Consider the following 19,813-nt stretch of genomic DNA (forward strand, 5'->3'; position numbering starts at 1 on the left):
TCATTCCTCCCCTTTTCCTTCACCCATACCACACCCCTATTGCTGACAGTGTCATATTTTCAAGTGGCATACTCCACGAGTACTATTAACACACCTACAATGTTTCAGCATCCTGCGACGTATACAGCTCACACTGCAGCACTCAGAACACTGTCAGTTTAATTATAACCAACCAGCATCTTTCAGTTCATTGGTCCATATTCTGTGACTGTTCACAAAATTGGCAGTCACTCCTGAGAAACATAACATCGAAAATTACAGAAAATAGTCTGTTAAAGTTATAAGAAAGTCTCAGAATTTTTTTTAGAAAACATGAAGGTAAATGGAAAATATATGCAGTTAGCAGAATGCAAACCATCTACATTTGAATTCACAGATCCACACCTCTAGCCAGTGAAGTGAACTGGTGTTATGTAAGTGTGTGTTTGGTGGTGTCTGTGGCTGCTGATATTGCCATGGCATTGGAGGGCATGGAACCAACGATGTTAGCAACCAGCAAACCGTATGACAGCCATCTACAGGGGCATTGTTGCCATGTGTACTGGAGACAGGCTCTGGTTTCTTAAGCACAAATTTAAGATGGCCACTGACTCTAGTCAGTTGTGTGTTTACTAGCTGAGCGGCTTGCCATCTGGATATTCAATCACTTTAACCATTTGCGTGTGTAGGGGAATCTCTTCTTTTGATCTCTTGATTACATGTGCAGTTGATTTTCTTGCATGTGTTCTGGTCTCAACTGGTGTTTGCCCTTCAGATGTTATAGGTGGTGGTGGTGGTTAGTGTTTAATGTCCTGTCGACAACGAGGTCATTAGAGACGGAGCGCAAGCTCGGGTTAGGGAAGGATTGGGAAGGAAATCGGCCGTGCCCTTTCAATGGAACCATCCTGGCATTTGCCTGAAACGATTTAGGGAAATCACGGAAAACCTAAATCAGGATGGCCGGAGACGGGATTGAACCGTCGTCCTCCCGAATGAGAGTCCAGTGTGCTAACCACTGCGCCACCTCGCTCGGTTCTAGATGTTATAATTCCCACTGTTGATGTCTTGGTGCAGCTGGATATCAGAAAGTATGTCTTTGATGTTATGATGTCCTAAAGGCTTTAACTGCTGATCTGTCAAATAAATGACATTTAATTATAACAAATTGTACCGAAAGTGATATGTTTTTGAGAGATCTTCAATGTGATGGTGCTTTGAAACATCGTCTATTCATAGGATGTAATTTGTTATATAAAACTCATCAAGTACAGGATTGAACTGCAAAAGACATGATCTGTCATCTCCTAAATTCTGCTTATGATGTAGAAAGCAATTTGCATCTTATTGGCCAAGTTTCCCTCCTTGAAGAAACAATTATACATGTCTTATTCAGTCTTTCACACTTTGGAATGCTCTGGAATGTGAAATTCCACATTGTGATCTCGCAAAACTCAACCAGCTCCATGTCCATGAATGCTTTTTACATCCCATGTGAGGATGGCTTTACTGTGTCCAAACCCATGCTCCATTTCTAATGGTTTTGTATCAGTGAGACATTAAACCTTTATATCTTTCTTTCTAACAGTGAGGATGTTTGTCAAAATTTTTGGTACCTGCGGCCCCATAATGTATATTAGCATAACAAGGAGAATGCCCAAATGTCTCTTGCTTTTAAAATAAGGGGTTATATTGCGCTAGACATGTTAGCACTTCTGTCTTGTCCTCATATATGTGTTTGTGGGTTTTATTGATAACTGTCATTGTCACAGTATACAGAATCCCAATGGGTAATTGAGCAAATTCCACAACAAAATTTTGATGGTGTGTTTTGTGTCCCTCTGACTAGAAGGAAAAACTATTATCTTTCTTAGTTTTAACTTTGATTTTTTAAATGAATCTGATAGGAAAATCATTTTGCGAAGTTATCAGCGACTTAAAATTTAGGATAAGCCATAAGGTACACAACTTTTAGCTCAGGGTAGCAGTACATTGAGAAACTAAGTTGTGATACACATGGATAGAATGAATCCTTTTTTGAAGATGGCAGTTTTGGTCTAGTGTAGGAACACCAGCAGAGAAAATAGTAACTGGCATTTTGCGAACTACAAATGGGCTTGTTTGAAACTTAGAAAAAACCCACCTCATCCAGGTATTTCTCCCACCTAAAGTTAACCATGTGTACTATTAATAAATTATAATTGACATAGAAAGTTCTAGGCTGTCAGGTGTGCATCGTGAAACTTTAACTAAAAAGAACATATAGCCAATCTGCTAAAACTCTTAGGTTCAGTTACTTTCATCATAAGAGTAGCTGCCAGCTTAGTGAACATAAAAATCTTTAAGTAAACCTGTATGTTGTATGTTTTAGTGTATTTAATACTTGCTGACAACCCAGTATTGCACGGGAATTCATTTTGCCAATTTTCTGTTAGAAATAAAAACAAAAGATGAAATGTTTTTCGAGTGAAATATAGAAACAAATTCACTGTGCATCGTACAATAACATATTTGTGGAGGTAAAATAAGCAGCATAAGTGGATACTGTGTGCGTAATATGTTGTGAGTAGAGTTAGTGGAAAAGTAGTAATAAATTTAAACTTCATGCATGCTGTGGAATTTTTTGTGCATCTCATTGTTTACAGTGTCATATCTCCTTAACTAAATGTGGTAGCTTGATACACTTTTGTAGGTGCATTGAGTGGCATATGTGGATACTGATAGCAGAGTATGAATGGGGGCAGAGAAAAGTGCTATCTAGCTAGTATGCAGAGACAAGACTGCTGACAGGCGCACCATCGGGCGGCTATGTTGCAGGGGAGGACGGACCCAAAAAGGGAAGGTGCAGGGACGAGGAAAGACAGGCAGTTGCATTGACAGAGGTTGCACACAAAGATGATGGAGGACAGTAGGTTACTGTAGGTTGGGGCTGGGATAATTTTGGGAGAAATGTAAGGATAATTCTCATGTGCACAGTTCAAATAACATAGAGGTGAGGGAAGGAGGATTCACATGGCTCAGGTAATGAAACAGCCATTGAAATAGTTGCTGTGCAGATGGGAGTTAGCCTTGCAACACATTCTCCAAACCTGAAAGTAATCCAGCCCCCACCTATAGTAACCTGCTGCCCCCACACCACCCATCCAACAGGTTCCACTCCCTCTGTCCTTTCACCTCCCCTTTATTCATATCTTTCACCATTTTTGTATGCCGCTCTCTGCCGCCAACAACCTACTCATCTATCCCCTTCACTTCAGTTTTCATCCCCCCCCCCCCCCCCCATACTTCCTCCCCCCCCCTCCACTCCCACAGACCCCCAACACTGTGCCCATTCAACAGTTTTGTCCCTACACACTGCCTCCAACAGGACTCTTCTCTCCCCACACCTGTACCCTGCTATCCCGTCCCCCCTTGAGATTATTACTTCCATTCTACATGATAGTTACGTTCCGGTCTGCGCTGCCGGAGATGGTGTTCACGCGTACATGAGGTGTACTTGCTCGTGTGAATGAATGGTGTGTGTGTGTGTGTGTGTGTGTGTGTGTGTGTGTGTGTTTGTTGCCTTTGCTGATGAAGCCTTTCGCTGAAAGCTAATGTGTATGTTTTCATTATGTCTGTCTGCAACTCAGTGTTTCATCTTTACAGTGAGTAGCATTCTATCTTTCCCTTGAACTGTTAATATTCCAACCTGGAGTTTCCTTTCAAATACATATGTCTCTTTTTATAATACATATGGATCCTATGCAATACATTTTTGGGTAACTCCTCATGTAAGAAATCAGTATTCATTGTACAAAAGAATTGTGTGTTCTGATCACCCCCACCCCATTAGTCTACTGACTGGTTTGATGCGGCCCGCCACTAATTCCTTTCCTATGCTAACCTCTTCATCTCACAGTAGCACTTGCAACCTACATCCTCAATTATTTGCTTGACATATTACAATCTCTGTCTTCCTCTACAGTTTTTGCCCTCTACAGCTCCCTCTAGTACCATGGAAGTCATTTTCTCATGTCTTAGCAGATGTCCTATCATCCTGTCCCTTCTCCTTATCAGTGTTTTCCACATATTCCTTTCCTCTCCGATTCTGCGTAGAACCTCCTCATTCCTTACCTTATGCGTCCACCTAATTTTCAACATTCGTCTATAGCACCACATCTCAAATGCTTCGATTCTCTTCTGTTCCAGTTTTCCCACAGTCCATGTTTCACTACCATACTATGCTGTACTCCAGACGTACATCCTCAGAAATTTCTTCCTCAAATTAAGGCCGGTATTTGATATTAGTAGACTTCCCTTGGCCAGAAATGCCTTTTTTGCCATAGCGAGTCTGCTTTTGATGTCCTCCTTGCTCTGTCCGTCATTGGTTATTTTACTGCCTAGGTAGCAGAATTCCTTAACTTCATTGACTTCGTGACCATCAATCCTGATGTTAAGTTTCTCGCTGTTCTCATTTCTACTACTTCTCATTACCTTCGTCTTTCTCCGATTTACTCTCAAACCGTACTGTGTACTCATTAGACTGTTCATTCCGTTCAGCAGATCATTTAATTCTTCTTCACTTTCACTCAGGATAGCAATGTCATCAGCGAATCATATCATTGATATCCTTTCACCTTGTATTTTAATTCCACTCCTGAACTTTTCTTTTATTTCCATCATTGCTTCCTCGATGTACAGATTGAAGAGTAGGGGCGAAAGGCTACAGCCTTGTCTTACTCCCTTCTTTATACAAGCACTTCGTTCTTGATCGTCCACTCTTATTATTCCCTCTTGGCTGTTGTACGTATTGTATATGACCCGTCTCTCCCTATAGCTTACACCTACTTTTTTCAGAATCTTGAACAGCTTGCACCATTTTATATTGTCGAACGCTTTTTCCAGGTCGACAAATCCTATGAACGTGTCTTGATTTTTCTTTAGCCTTGCTTCCAGTATTAGCCGTAACGTCAGAATTGCCTCTCTTGTGCCTTTACTTTTCCTAAAGCCAAACTGATCGTCACCTAGCGCATTCTCAATTTTCTTTTCCATTCTTCTGTATATTATTCTTGTAAGTAGCTTCGATGTATGAGCTGTTAAGCTGATTGTGCGATAATTCTCGCACTTGTCAGCTCTTGCCTCCAAAGCTCTTTTAAATTCCGATTCTAATACTGGATCCCTTATCTCTTCTAAATTGACTCCTGTTTCTTCTTCTATCACATCAGACAAATCTTCACCCTCATAGAGGCTTTCAATGTATTCTTTCCACCTATCTGCTCTCTCCTCTGCATGTAACAGTGGAAGTCCCGTTGCACTCTTAATGTTACCACTGTTGCTTTTAATGTTACCAAAGGTTGTTTTGACTTTCCTGTATGCTGAGTCTGTCCTTCTGACAATCATATCTTTTTCGATGTCTTCACATTTTTCCTGCAGCCATTTCGTCTTAGCTTCCCTGCACTTCCTATTTATTTCATTCCTCAGCGACTTGTATTTCTGTATTCCTGATTTTCCTGGAACATGTTTGTACTTCCTCCTTTCACCAATCAACTGAAGTATTTTTTCTGTTACCCATGGTTTCTTCGCAGCTACCTTCTTTGTACCTATGTTTTCCTTCCCAACTTCTGTGATGGCACTTTTTAGAGACGTCCATTCCTCTTCAACTGTGTTGCCTACTGCGCTATTCCTTATAGCTGTATCTATAGCGTTAGAGAACTTCAAACGTATCTCATAATTTTTTAGAACTTCCGTATCCCACTTCTTAGCGTATTGATTCTTCCTGACTAACGTCTTGAACTTCAACCTACTCTTCATCACTACTATATTGTGATCTGAGTCTATATCTGCTCCTGGGTACGCCTTACAATCCAGTATCTGATTTCGGAATCTCTGTCTGACCATGATGTAATCTAATTGAAATCTTCCCGTATCTCCCGGACTTTTCCAAGTATACCTCCTCCTCTTGTGATTCTTGAACAGGGTATTCGCTATTACTAGCTGAAACATGTTACAGAACTCAATTAGTCTTTCTCCTCTTGCATTCCTTGTCCCAAGCCCATATTCTCCTGTAACGTTTTCTTCTACTCCTTCCCCTACAGCTGCATTCCAGTCGCCCATGACTATTAGATTTTCATCCCCCTTTACATACTGCATTACCCTTTCAATATCCTCATACACTTTCTCTATCTGTTCATCTTCAGCTTGCGACGTCGGCATGTATACCTGAACTATCGTTGTCGGTGTTGGTCTGCTGTCGATTCTGATCAGAACAACCCGGTCACTGAACTGTTCACAGTAACAGACCCTCTGCCCTACCTTCCTATTCATAACGAATCCTATACCTGTTATACCATTTCCTGCTGCTGTTGATATTACCTGATACTCATCTGACCAGAAATCCTTGTCTTCCTTCCACTTCGCTTCACTGACCCCTACTATATCTAGACTGAGCCTTTGCATTTCCCTTTTCAGATTTTCTAGTTTCCCTACCACGTTCAAGCTTCTGACATTCCACGCCCCGACTCGTAGAACATTATCCTTTCATTGATTATTCAATCTTTTTCTCATGGTAACCTCCCCCTTGGCAGTCCCCTCCTGGAGATCCGAATGGGGGACTATTCCGGAATCTTTTGCCAATGGAGAGATCATCATGACACTTCTTCAACTACAGGCCACATGTCCTGTGGATACACGTTACGTGTCTTTAATGCAGTGGTTTCCATTGCCTTCTGCATCCTCATGTCGTTGATCATTGCTGCTTCTTCCGCCTTTAGGGGCAATTTCCCACCCCTAGGACAAGAGAGTGCCCTGAACCTCTATCCACTCCTCCACCCTCTTTGACAAGGCCATTGGCAGAATGAGGCTGACTTCTTATGCCGGAAGTCTTCGGCCGCCAATGCTGATTATTTATCAAAATTTAGGCAGTGTCGAGGATCGAACCCGGGACCGAAGACGTTTTGATTATGAATCAAAGACGCTACCCCTAGAACACACTGTGGTTGCAGGTAAAAAGTAGATTTCCTGAAGATTTTTTAGGGAGGAAAAAATTCTTGTAGATTATTTAGGGGGTGGGAAGGCAAATACTCTTGTTTTGGAGTCGTTTTCTGACATTATCCTCTTGTCCTTAGCCCAGCCTAGCCTACCCCCCTAGACCCTAGACCCTAGACCCTAGACCCTAGACCCTAGACCCTAGACCCTAGACCCTACCCCCTACCCCCTACCCCCTACCCCCTAGACCCTAGACCCTAGACCCTAGACCCTACCCCCTACCCCCTACCCCCTACCCCCTACCCCCTAGACCCTAGACCCTAGACCCTAACACTAAACTATAAAACTAAAACCTAACAGTAACCCTCCCAGTCGCCACTCTCATCCCGCACTAGTGCTGGTGTGTGTGTGTGTGTGTGTGTGTGTGTGTGTGTGTGTGTGTGTGTGTTTTCCTTTTCATAATATTGTTACTTCCCATCCTGGATTTTCCAAGGAATGCATATCTAATTCATAGACCATATTATTATCCCAGGAAGAGTTTGCACATTACACTACTCACAGTCTCTCTACCACTGTCGTTCTTCCCATTCTGTAAGTCCCCATGTGGGTTCTGGTATTAGAATAGGACCAAGGTATTCCTGCCTGTTGTAAGAGGTGACTAAAAGGAGGCTAAAACATTTTTACCTTTATGTGATGATCCTCTATAGGGTTTGAACTCCATTCTTCCAAATTTTACCGAAGAGCGGGCCAATTTTTACTTACATGGTGCGTCATGTTCATCGTGCACGGAGATTTTGGGCCTGCTTTATCATCGTGGATTTGCAGTTCCATTCATTCTCCACCTTTTGGGTGTGGACAGCTTCCCGGGTGTGTTTTCCTCCATCCATTATGCAGTGTCATTTTGTGTGCCGTTGATGACCATGGACTTCTGTGCACCTCATTTCCAGCACGGTAGCCAGTCTGTTGTTGTGGGGCCACCATGTACCCTATTGGTTGTAGCCTCCTGACCACACAGGGATTGCTCTGCTGATGTCTGTGCTGTTAACTCCCCACGTATGTCAAGGAGTAGATGCCCATCACCCTGGGGCATCGGGACTCCCAGTAATGGCCATCCTGCCAGGAGGCCTTTGCTGCAGTTGGATGGCACCTGTGGGGAGGACTCCTGGTCAGAGTGGGTGGCATGAGGGCGGATGACACGCCATGAAGCATAGTACGTCATCTCTTGCTGGTGGTCCCACACTAGCAGTCTCTAAGCAGTTGAGGTCTAACTTCAGTGCAAAGAAATATGATCCCAAATCATTCCCCTCCCTGGTCACTCCATGGGAGTAACGCCAGGCTAATGATGGCAGCAAACTATATTTGCCTCGTTCCCTTGTATGTACGAGAGTTGATGGGGAATCTTTCATGTCAGTGAATCCTCAGTTTTTTGTGGAACATTTAGAAGACAAGTCTGGGGAGGTGGAGGGATTGTCCAAAATGCGATCTGGGTCAGTCTTGATAAAAACAGCATCTTCTGCTCAGTCATGAGCATTACTCGCCTATGACAAGTTGGGGGATGTTTCTGTTTCCGTCACACCCAATAAGAGCTTAAATATGGTCCACAGGGACCTTCTTTTGCGTTCTGATGACATGCGGCGCACCAGACGAGGTGTTCATTTTGTCCAGTGCGGTCCGAGGGATAATCAGGTTGCCACTGGTGCCTTTATCTTGGCCTTCAAGGGTGACACATTTCCCGAAAAGGTCGAGGTGATGGTCTACCGCTGTGATATGAAACTATATACCCCTCCCCCAATGCAATGCTGTAAGTTTGGGCATATGTCTTCCCGCTGTAATTCCAGCTTCATTTGTCGAGATTGTGAATGTCTCAATACTCTATGTGCCCCACTCCCATCTGTGTCAACTGCAGAGAGCGTCATTCCTCTTGCTCACTGGACTACACGATTCTACACAAAGAAAGGAGAATCGTGTAATACAAGACACTGGACTGACTGACCTACACTGAGGCTAAGAGGAAATTTGAGAGGCTACATCCTGTGTGTATGACATCCACTTATGCCACCGCTACAACAACAGTTCTAACACCTTTGGTTCTGCCATATACCGTTGGCTCTCAGAGCCATCAGACTCCACCTGCCCCTTGATGGTGGGGAGGGGGGCACTTCTGTCCCTGTTGCTCCTGCACAATTTACTTCCGGAGCAACACCCCACCAACCATTGGTGACATCAGTCCCAAATTCTCAGCAGGAGAAGCGTAAGTCTTTTTCCGCTCCTCTTGCTAGGAAGGGGTGCCTTGGGTCACTCCCTTCCCAGGTTCCTACCAGTGGCAAAGCAGACACTCACTAGTGGCTGAAGCACCCACAGGTAGCTGGTCGTAGGGCTTCGCGGTCCTCTTCAGTCCCTGAGACTGAACCAGTGAAGCCCTCCCAGCCGGAAGAACCTAAGGAGCAGCAAGAGAAACCAAAAAAGGAAAAGACCCCCAAGAACCAAGTCAGTGCAGTGGCACCCACACCACAACTACCTACAAGCTCTGCATCTGAGGATGAAGTGGAGATTCTGGCGTCTGCTGAGGATGTACATCTCGCTGGGCCCTCAGACACAGTGGATGTGGATCACACAGGTACTCAATCGGTGGCAGCCTCACAATAACCATCTGTCTGAGCTACAGCAGCTGTTAGGCTTTACACCTGCTTTCTTCATTGTCCTCCAGGAAACCTGGTTCCCAGCAATGCGGTCCCCTGCCCTCCGCCACTGTAGGGGATATTAAAATAACCTTAGCGAATATAATAGAGTGTCAATTGGAGTTTGTGTCTATGTCCTGAATTGGTATGTAGTGAACCTGTGCCCCTTCACTCTCCTATTGAAGCTGTGGCTGTCAGGGTAAGGACGATGCAGGAAATAACTGCACTGATTCATCAACTCCCTAAACCTTTCCTACTTTTGGGAGATTTTAATGCCCACAACCCCTTGTGGGGTGGCACCATGCTTACTGGCTGAGATAGAGATGGCTAAAATTTGCTGTCTCAGTTCGACCTCTGCCTCCTAAATACTGGCATCCCCACACATTTCAGTGTGGCTCATGGTACTTACTCGGCCATTGATTTATCAATTTGCATCCCAGAACTTCTCGCATCTGTCCACTGGAGAGCCTACAAACTAGAATGATTGTTTCTGTGGTGGGAAATGCAGTCCCTTGTTCCTTAGGGTGCCCCTGGCGAAAGACAGTACATTGGTGGTTGCTGTAAATTGCTGAAGCCATTAAAGAGTGTAGGTGGACTCTACAATGACTTCAGCAACACCCTTCTCTGGAGCACCTAATAGCTTTTAAATGGCTCTGTGCCGGATTCGCCAGCTTATAAAAAGATGGAAACGGGAGTGTTGGGAGAGGTAAGTCTCGACCATTGGGTGCCGTATATCACCTTTCCAAGCCTGGACAAAGATCAGAATTTTTTTTTTTTTTTTACCAGACCCCAACAGGTATCCCTGGCATTAACATCGATGGTGGACACAAACGCGATTGCCGAGCACTTTGCTCGAGCCTCTGCATCGAAGAATTACCCCCCAGCCTTTCGCACCCTCAAATGGGGGATGGAAAAAAGTCCTCTCTTTCATTACATGCCACAGTGAACCCCATAAAGCCCTATTTACAGAGAGGGAGCTCCTCAGTGCCCTTGAACATTGCCCCGACACAGCTCTTGGCCCAGATTGTATCCACAGTCAGATGATTAAACATCTCTTGTCCGACTACAAGTGACATCTCCTCGTCATCTTCAACCAAATCTGGTGTGGGTCATGGAGTCATGTGGCCTACTGGCTCCATGCCAGGGCAGTTTCCACCAGGGTTGCCCTACCACTGATTATCTTGTGTCCCTCAAGTCTGTCATCCGAACAGCCTTTTCCAGATGCCAACACCTGGTTGCCATCTTTCTTGATTTATGAAAAGCTTATGACACGGCCTGGCAATATCATATCCTTGCTGCATTATATGAGTGGGGTCTCTGAGGCCTGCTTCAGATTTTTGTCCAAAATTTCCTGTCATTGCTTGCTTTCCCTGTCGAAGTTGGTGTCAGTCGTAGTTTCCCCATATCCAGGAGATTGCAGTCCCGCAGGGCTCTGTATTGATTGTATCTCTACTTTTATTGGTCATTAATGGTCTAGCAGCAGGTGTAGAGCCACCAGTCTCACCATCTCTGTATGCAGACAACTTCTGCATTTCGTACTGGTATTGCTGAGTGGCGCCTACAAGGAGCCATCCATAAAGCGCAGTCATGGGCTGTAGCACATGGCTTTCAGTTTTCAGCGGCCAAAGTCGTTTGTCATGCGCTTCTGTCGGTGTCGTACCATTCATCTCGAACCATAACTTTACCTTAATGAGGATCCACTCACTGTAGTGCAGACATATCAATTCTTAGGACTGGTTTTCAATACGCGATTGACTTGGCTTCTTCACCTCAGTCAGCTTAAGCGGAACTGCTGGCAGCACCTCAATGCCCTCCGCTGCCTGAGCAACACCAACTTATGTGCAGATCACTCAACGCTGCTGCATCTCTACGAAGCCCTTGTTCAATCCTGCCTGGACTATGGGGGTCCCGTTTATGGCTCGGCAGTGTCCTCAGCATTGCGTTTGCTTGACCCAGTGCACAGCTGTGGTGTTCGACTGATGACGGGAGCCTTTAGGAGGAGCCCGATGACCAGCATATTGGTGGAGGCTGGAGTCCCTGCATTGCAAATCAGACATACACAGCTGTTTGCCAGTTATATTGCGCAAATTTGTAGCTCTCCGGAGCATCCGAGTTACCGTCTCCTTTTCCCAACTGTGGCAGTTCATCTCCCGCATTGGCGGCTGAGGTCATGGCTTATGATTGCAGTTCGCGTCTGATCCCTTCTCTCTGAACTGGAGTCCTTCCCTTTACCACCTTACACAAGGTCCATTCACGTACACCTCCATGGTGTAAACCCAGGCTGAAGCTCCGTCTGCATCTTTCGAATGGCCCTAAGGACTCACTTCACCCAGTGGCCCACCGCTGTCACTTCCTCTTGATTCTTGACATGCCCCAGGGCTCTGAAGTGGTTTACACTGATGGCTCGATGGCCGATGGTCATGTTGGCTTTGCCTATGTTCACAGAGAACATATTGAACAACACTACTTGCCAGATGGCTGCAGTGTTTCCACTGCAGAGCTGGCGGCCATGTCTCATGTTCTTGAGCACACCCGTTCATGCCCTGGCAAGTCGTTTGTTCTCTGTACTGACTCCTTGAGCAGCCTACAAGCTATCGAACAATGCTACTCTCACTACCCTTTGGTAGTGACCATTCAGGAGTCCCTTTATGCCCTGGAACAGTACAGTCGTTCAGTGGTGTTTGTCGGGACCCCAGGACACATCGACAACCCAGTCAACGAACTTGCTGACAGGCTGTCCAAACAGGCTACACAGAAACTGCTTCTGGAGATCGGCAGCCTGGTAACTGAACTGCACTCATTATTGTGCCACAAGGTTTTCTGGCTTTGGGAGACGGAATGGCATAACCTCAATATGCACGACAAACTGCATGCCATTAAGGAGACTACAAATGTGTGGAAGTCTTCCATGAAGGCCTGTTGCAGAGACACTGCGTTCCTCTGCCGGCTCTGCATTCGCCACACTTGGGTGACCCATGGCTATCTCCTGCTCCATGAAGACCCACCTCAGTGTCGGTGCAGCACCTGGTTGACAGTGGCCCATGTTCTGTTGCACTGTCCTACTTTGCTCCCCTACATCATCATCTTTGGTTACTGGACTCATTACCGTTAACTTTAGTAGACAATGCCCCATCTGCTGATTAGGTTTTACGTTTTATACGCGAGGGTGGGTTTTATCATTCGATTTAAATTTTAGCGTATGTCCTTTGTCTGTCTGTGTCCTCCACCCTAGTGCTTTTAGGCTGGAGGTTTTAATGTGTTGGAGAGTGGCTAGCTTATCCTTTTTATTCTCATGGTCAGCCAGCCATGGTAATCTGATCTCATGTTTCACTCTCTTATCCCTGTTTTGTGCATCTCTCTGTGATGTTCTTGTCCTATTTTGTCCATTTTAGTGTTCATTGTCCTTATGTTATTCTTGTGGTTTTTCCTCTCTTCCAGCTTTGTGTTGTATCTCTCATTTGTTTTACTCTCACCCTTGTGGAATTATTTTAATTGGAACAAGGGACCAATGACCTAGCAGTTTGGTCCCTTCATCCCCTCTTTAAACCAACCAACCATTCTGTAAGTTCAAGGATGTGTTTGGCTGTATTGAAGTTATAGCTATAAAACTCATTGACAACCTACCTTAAGAAATAGTGTTTGACAGATAGCAGAAGTGTTTTCAAATGAACATTAATGTTGTTTGTCCCTTCCAAGTCTGATAATGTAAGGGAATGTTTAAACAGAGATAAGAAAATAATTATAAGTGTGTAAATGTCATACACAGGTGTGCAAAACTTAAGTACAGGAGTAACTTTCACGTGATACGTCACTGGCAAGTACCAGCTCAATGAAACTTGGACCATATGTAGAAAGAACTGCTACAGTATAGTACATTAGGGAACTGGAAGGACTATCTAAGGACATAAACAGAAATGACACTTTTATTCAAAGACAGTAATCACACTGAAGTTGCTGTGATTTATGATGGTCGGGACATAGTTCTTAATAAGGTGTGTGATAGCCATGGATCAGTGCATGCGCTGCAACATGCTCCCACACTGCCCACAATGTTGGTAAAAAGTTCTTGTGGTAGTGTGTTCCAGTCTCCACTGGCACAATTGACAACTGTTGGATGGTTGTTGGTGCATGTGGACTGCTGCAGTACGTCTCCCCATCACATCCCACACATGCTCAGTGGGATTTAAGTCTGTAAGAATAGGCAGGACAGTCCATTCGCTGAATATCATGTCTTTCCAAGAGCCCATCCACCTGCACTCTTTGACATGGTCATGGATTGTCTTCCATAAAAATGAAGTCGGTGCAGAATGCATTACTGAAAAGATGCATGTGGGAAAGAAGTACAGTGTCACAATAACACTGACTAGCAAGTGCACTGTGTTCAAAGATTTGGAGGTCAATACAGCCATTCAACATTATTCCTCCCCACACTGTAACACCTAGACCACCAAAAGTCATGTTTGACAATGTTCCTACCTCTCACCATATGAGAGTATGGTCCCAGAGATTTGTTGAACATGGTTGTTTTGGATGTCCAGGTTTTACGGTGTGGGAAGGCATAGTGATGTGGGTATGCTCACTGGAAAAATTATTGTGATGCTGTAGTCCTCCTCAGTGTGTCTTGTGGAGTGCATTTGGCCCTGTCTTCGTTTTCATGGATCACAATGCATGACCACATCAAACAGTGCTGGGTGTAGGAGCCCTTGAAATGAAAGGAAATTCACAAAATGGACTGACCTGCCCATTCCCACAACTTAAATCTCAGCAGACACATGTGGGGTGCAATGGGGAGACACATTGCAGCATGTGTATATCCACCAATAACCATCCAGCAGTTGTCAGCTGCATTGGTGGAGAATGGGATGCCCTGTCACAAGAACTCCTTGCCAACATTGCCATCCATTGTGATCACCCACCCTATTAAGAGACATGTTTCAATTTTTTTAATATTCGGGGGAGCATAATAAGTCACATTATTGTCTTGAAATATAATGGTCATTTCTGTTTGCATGTTTCTTTCAGTTACCTTCTATACTAATTTGGCAATTCTTTCTATGTGTTGTCCAAGTGTGACTGAGCAATGTTACTTGGCTGTGAAACCTGATGCAAAAGAGTTTTGGACAGCACTGTGTAATATATAAGTGGCAGAGGCCACATCATAATGTGTATTATGAATGTACATTCAACTAAACGTAAGAGTTCCGAACTGCTCACTAGTAACTAGACACCTAAAATTTCCCTGAATATCAAAGTTATTTTAAGAAATCATCTCTCTTTCTCTTGGCAAATAGGACTTTGGTGACATAATACCTGGACATGGAGGAATTATGGACCGCTTTGACTGTCAGTTCCTGATGGCAACATTTGTGAATGTTTACATTTCAAGTTTCATTCATACTGCTTCTCCTCAAAAATTATTACAGCAGGTAAGTCACATTGTATTCTTTCATTTACAGTTTTGTAGTTCATATAGAGTGGAACTTTCTTGATATATAATTCTTTATTTTGTACCATTTCATTTTTTTCAGGTTTACAACCTGAAACCAGAGCAGCAACTGCAACTGTTCTATACACTTAAAGAAACCCTGGAAAACCGTGGAATCCTTAATTTGCAGTAACATCTCACAGCGGAGTCATATAAAGATGTATGATGAAGTATCCTAACTAATAAGCCACTTAATTTCTCCCGCCTTCCATTTTCTCCAATTATTTCCCCCAAAAAAGTGCAATGACTCTAAAAGTGTAGCAGGGCACCCATCTTCATCTCTCCCAGTGCACATAATGTTCTTCACAGCTGTGACAGCAGTTCTCATGGCAGATACCAAACTATACATACATCAATTCATTGTGTTCCAGGCCATGTAGCTAACTCTTCATGTTAGGTACCAAACTCTGAACTATGTCATCATCCACATCTTTATCTATATGCACAAACCATCAAGTACACAGCTACTGTGAATTAAGATCTGCTTTTTTATGCAATCTTCTTTAGTATTTTATAGGAACTATAACCAGAAATCTCTTTGCTTGCATAATGAAGTTACCTATGCATAACAATGTTTTGTTTGTTTCTTTGTATTTGAAATTTTCACTTTGTCCTTAATGTATTTGTTTTATATTTGCTGCTTGTTGTGTGACATGCATCAGATGCCTGCCCCTCCTCATCTGTGCCCCCTCTTCCTGTCTCCCTAAGTATATCTCCTAAGGAGTAGCTTGCAGGTTCAGTATGAGGAGAAAGAGAGAGAGGGAGAGACAGAGAATACAAAACAAGAAATTTATATGAAAGTTTTTCTTTTCATTAATAATAAATTACTTTCCTACATAATTTCAGATGTTAGTATATTCTGCGTAGTATAAAACATAAAATATTTGTCAGGTTGTGCGCTTCTCATTGTAACAATGGTTTGAGACACTACAGGTGTCATGGAATTTAACATATGTTTACCATAATCTTTTTTTCTGTTATGTTAAAGCTTGTAAGAGCATAAATATTTCATGGAAAATTTTGATCTCTACTTGTTGTTGTAATTGTATGATTGGTTGTGAGTGGATGACTTTCACAGTTCAACAAAGTTAACTAGTTAACTGTTAGTGAGTCACAGGAAGGTTATCCTTCAATTTAATATTCTGGTCCATCCCACAAGAGCTGCTACACAAGAAAAGCTTTGTCTTTATGTTTTATTGATACTAATAAATTGTGAAAGCCAATCCATGCCCAGTTGAAACTGTGTGAATAAGACCATGTTGAAATCTGTGACAAATGTATATTTTGCATGCGGAATAGTGTTAATTAAGTTATATTATTGATTGTTTTATTTCTGTTTGATTCCTGACTACAAGTAATTGGACTTAGTGCAACCTTGCGTTTTAGGTTTACATATTTTTTACATGGCTGAAAAGTTGTTTTAATAATAATATACTTATTTGAAAAAGAAGTGATTATCAGTTGACAAAAGATGATTAAAATTCTAAAATCATAATATAAAATTATAAAAAGAAAGTTACAGACTATAAGAACTCAGTAAAAAAAAACCTAGTCCATATGCATGCAGATTATAATAGAAGAGACATAGAGTAACTGTCTAGATACACAATTGAAATTTTTGGCACAAAAATTTGTCTGACATGACCATTCCTCCAGAGTAACAATGTCTCCCACATCTCTATCCCTGTCAATTTCTGCATATTATTCATTCCTATCACTTCTCTGTAACTCTTGAAAAAATAACTTTTGTTTAAAATTTTTGAGCTGTACTGTATTCCTCGTAGTGCTACCATCTATCCTTATAACTATCCCTGCCTCCTTTTCTTACATGTCTTAGTATAAATTGTCTTTGATAACAAGTGAGCAGCTGCTTTATATTACTTTTGTAAGCCGTGGAATGCCTAATACCTACAGAGTTTTTTTATTTTTCTTCATTGATAAAGATTGACTAATCTTCTATTAGCTGAAGCATTTGGATGTAGGAGATTGATTTGAGAAATTTTATCTGTAATTTATAATTTTTTCTTTGGTATGACAACATTAAAAAAAAATTATTTGGAAACAATATGATTCCTCTAAGATTTGTATATGTGCACACTAATATGTGCCACAGATTCTTTGATTTTATTGTACAACAAAGTAAAAATGTAGAAACAGTATTTGCCTTTGGAAACATAACTGATTAATTCCAAATTTAATTCAAGCTCTTAGCTCTCTAAGAATACTAGAGTATTTGAATGATGATCTGGAAATGTAATCGTGAATTGGTACTTACTTTATTGTTACATATGGATGACATTCCTAAGCTGATTTTTTATCAGTATTTCTAACTTTATAAAATAACTTCGTTGGAGCCTTGCCTCTTTTGATCCTGTTTTCTTAATTTGAGATCAGTGTAAATAATTGAAGGGAGATAAAGAGTTTTACTTTTTCATATTGACAGATACTTAAAAATTAATTATACCTGCGTGCTTTAGTGCAGTATGCAAATGCGATTTGAGCATTTTGTCCTAGACATTGCTGATTATAACTGTCTCAGCATTTTATTACTCAATAGAATGAAAATTATTAAATCAGAGTAAAGGTAATTACTACTTAGAAATATATTCACCGCAGGTGAAAAATTCAAATACAGTGCAGTAAAGTGTCTCATCTACTGATTTTATATTTATGCACCAGGAGATCACTGTATTTTTAGGCCAAGTACAACTACTTCATTTGAAAATGCATTTCTCGTGGACGTAAAGACTGAAGGAAGTAATGAATCCATGTTTAATGTTCTTTTATTAAATTTGAAATTTTTACACAAAGTGCAATAATTTAATGTTCCCCATAAAATGAATGTTTAAATGTTTTGTGCATTTGGGTTTGCTAATATTAATATTATGTATTACATTAATAAATGCAATATTGCAATTGACTGGAAGAAGGATTGACATCAAAAGTCCAGAATGGAAGGAAGGGAATTGGGGGGGGGGGGGGGCTGTGAATCTTTTGAGTTTAAGTTTATTCAAGTAGAGAAAAACTGTCAGTCGGTTTTAAATAATCTATAATCTTTCTGCTGGCTGTTTTGATGTTCTGTTCCTGTAGAAGTGTCTGTGTACAAGTCTACCCAAACCCTTATTCCAGTTTGTGAACTTGGAAGTAGCAATCGTTCATAACAGTCATGTGTGCCCATAAATGTTACCTACATTTGTCTCAATGTCTGTATAAGTCGATGTGCTATTGTGTGATCCAATTATTACTCCTTAATTTTTATTATTAAACAAAGAATATCTAGTCAGTGTTTTTTGTTAGTATAGAATGAAATGCATGACATCTACAAGTATTATTCCAAAGATGATGTCTTATTATATGTGATGCGTGCATTTAGTTTTTAGATCTGTAGGGACCATTACTACCAAATTGACTCTGAATGTGGCAGTGTTGTGTGAATCCATCTTCGGTAGTAAGTGAAATGTGTTTTAGAATAAAGTCAATTTTATATGATTCAGATTATGGTCCATAAAAAAAGGGCAAGGTAGATGGCATTCACACATCTCTTCTACATAGCAATTTGTTCGTAATAATGCATATATTATGATGATATATTAGAGAGGAGATGTCTTTACTTGGTAGTACACATAATTTTTACATGTTCTGTAACTGGTGTTTAAGCTGATGAATAATGTTTGTTGTTATATGTATAGGCATTTATATCAAATGTTAGTAATGTACCTGTATCTCCTGTTGTTAATTCAAATGTTTTATCTCCATTTTGTTTAATTTCTATTTCTGTGTTATTTTAATAAAGCATTCCAACAAATCATATATGCATTATTTGATAGAACATCCAGGATGGAATAACAACAATTCTGTCCCTGCCATGTCCCTGCACACTCCTGCAGGTCTGCTACTGTGCTAATATCTCTGGCATATGCACGTCCACGAAGCTCTCACTAAGTTAAGTGATTAATATCGAAATAAGAGCTAATTTAGTTAATATTACATTTAAGACTAGTGCATTTACTTCTTTGCTGGTCTCTCTAATGAAGGTTTAACTTTTCTGAGCATATTCAGATTGAAAAGAAAGTATTTCGTAAAGGCCAATAGACATTAGCTTTGTTTACATTTTAGGCATAAATTTCAGGCAAGTAAGATGTTTATTTTTTTGGCTAGACATAGCAGTTCAAAGTTACATTAATTTGTGTCTGTCATACTGAGTTTAGGTAGTTAATTAGAACTTTCAAAAGTAAGTTTTAAAGTTTATTTGCATTAGCATTTAGTTAAGTGTTAGTACAGGCTATGAAACATCAGTGGTCTTGTGCCAAGCTATTCTCTGCTTTTGTGTAAATTTTTCTATCAAACCATATGTGACAAATGTGGTGGTTACCATAGAAATCTGAAGGAAGGGGTGTTCTGTGAAGACTGTAGGTTATGGTTCCATTGGGGCAAATGTAGCAGCGAGGAAATATGGGTAGATCATGAGGCTCCTCCATGGCAATGTAGGTTGTGTAGAAAGGACAGGAGGCAAAGATTTGTTGCCCTTAAGGCTGAATTAGAAAATGCATATTTGGAATTATGTAGGAGGGAGGGGGGGGGGGGGGGGGGATGGGGTGCTGGGAGAAGGTAGCAAGCAAAGAGTAAAAAAGGGAAACTGTTGAGAAAACTTCAGAAATTCTGTTAATAAATCGGTTTGGCTTGCTATCTGAAGTAGTAGAGGAAGGGCTTC

General features: G+C 41.7%; 1 protein-coding gene across 1 annotated transcript in view; it reads left to right on the top strand.

Moving 5' to 3' along the window:
* The window catches only part of LOC126283992 (phosphatidate cytidylyltransferase, photoreceptor-specific), a 93,874-nt gene extending 74,964 nt beyond the window's left edge, over positions 1–18,910 (top strand). The window contains exons 9-10 of the mRNA XM_049982529.1: positions 14,909–15,043; positions 15,146–18,910. Coding sequence (XP_049838486.1) covers positions 14,909–15,043; positions 15,146–15,235 — 225 coding nt within the window. The 3' untranslated portion in view covers positions 15,236–18,910. The remainder of the gene's footprint in view (positions 1–14,908; positions 15,044–15,145) is intronic.
* Positions 18,911–19,813: the final 903 nt, after the last annotated feature.

This window comes from Schistocerca gregaria, chromosome 8 (assembly GCF_023897955.1).
Source record: "Schistocerca gregaria isolate iqSchGreg1 chromosome 8, iqSchGreg1.2, whole genome shotgun sequence".
Classification (NCBI taxonomy): domain Eukaryota; kingdom Metazoa; phylum Arthropoda; class Insecta; order Orthoptera; family Acrididae; genus Schistocerca; species Schistocerca gregaria.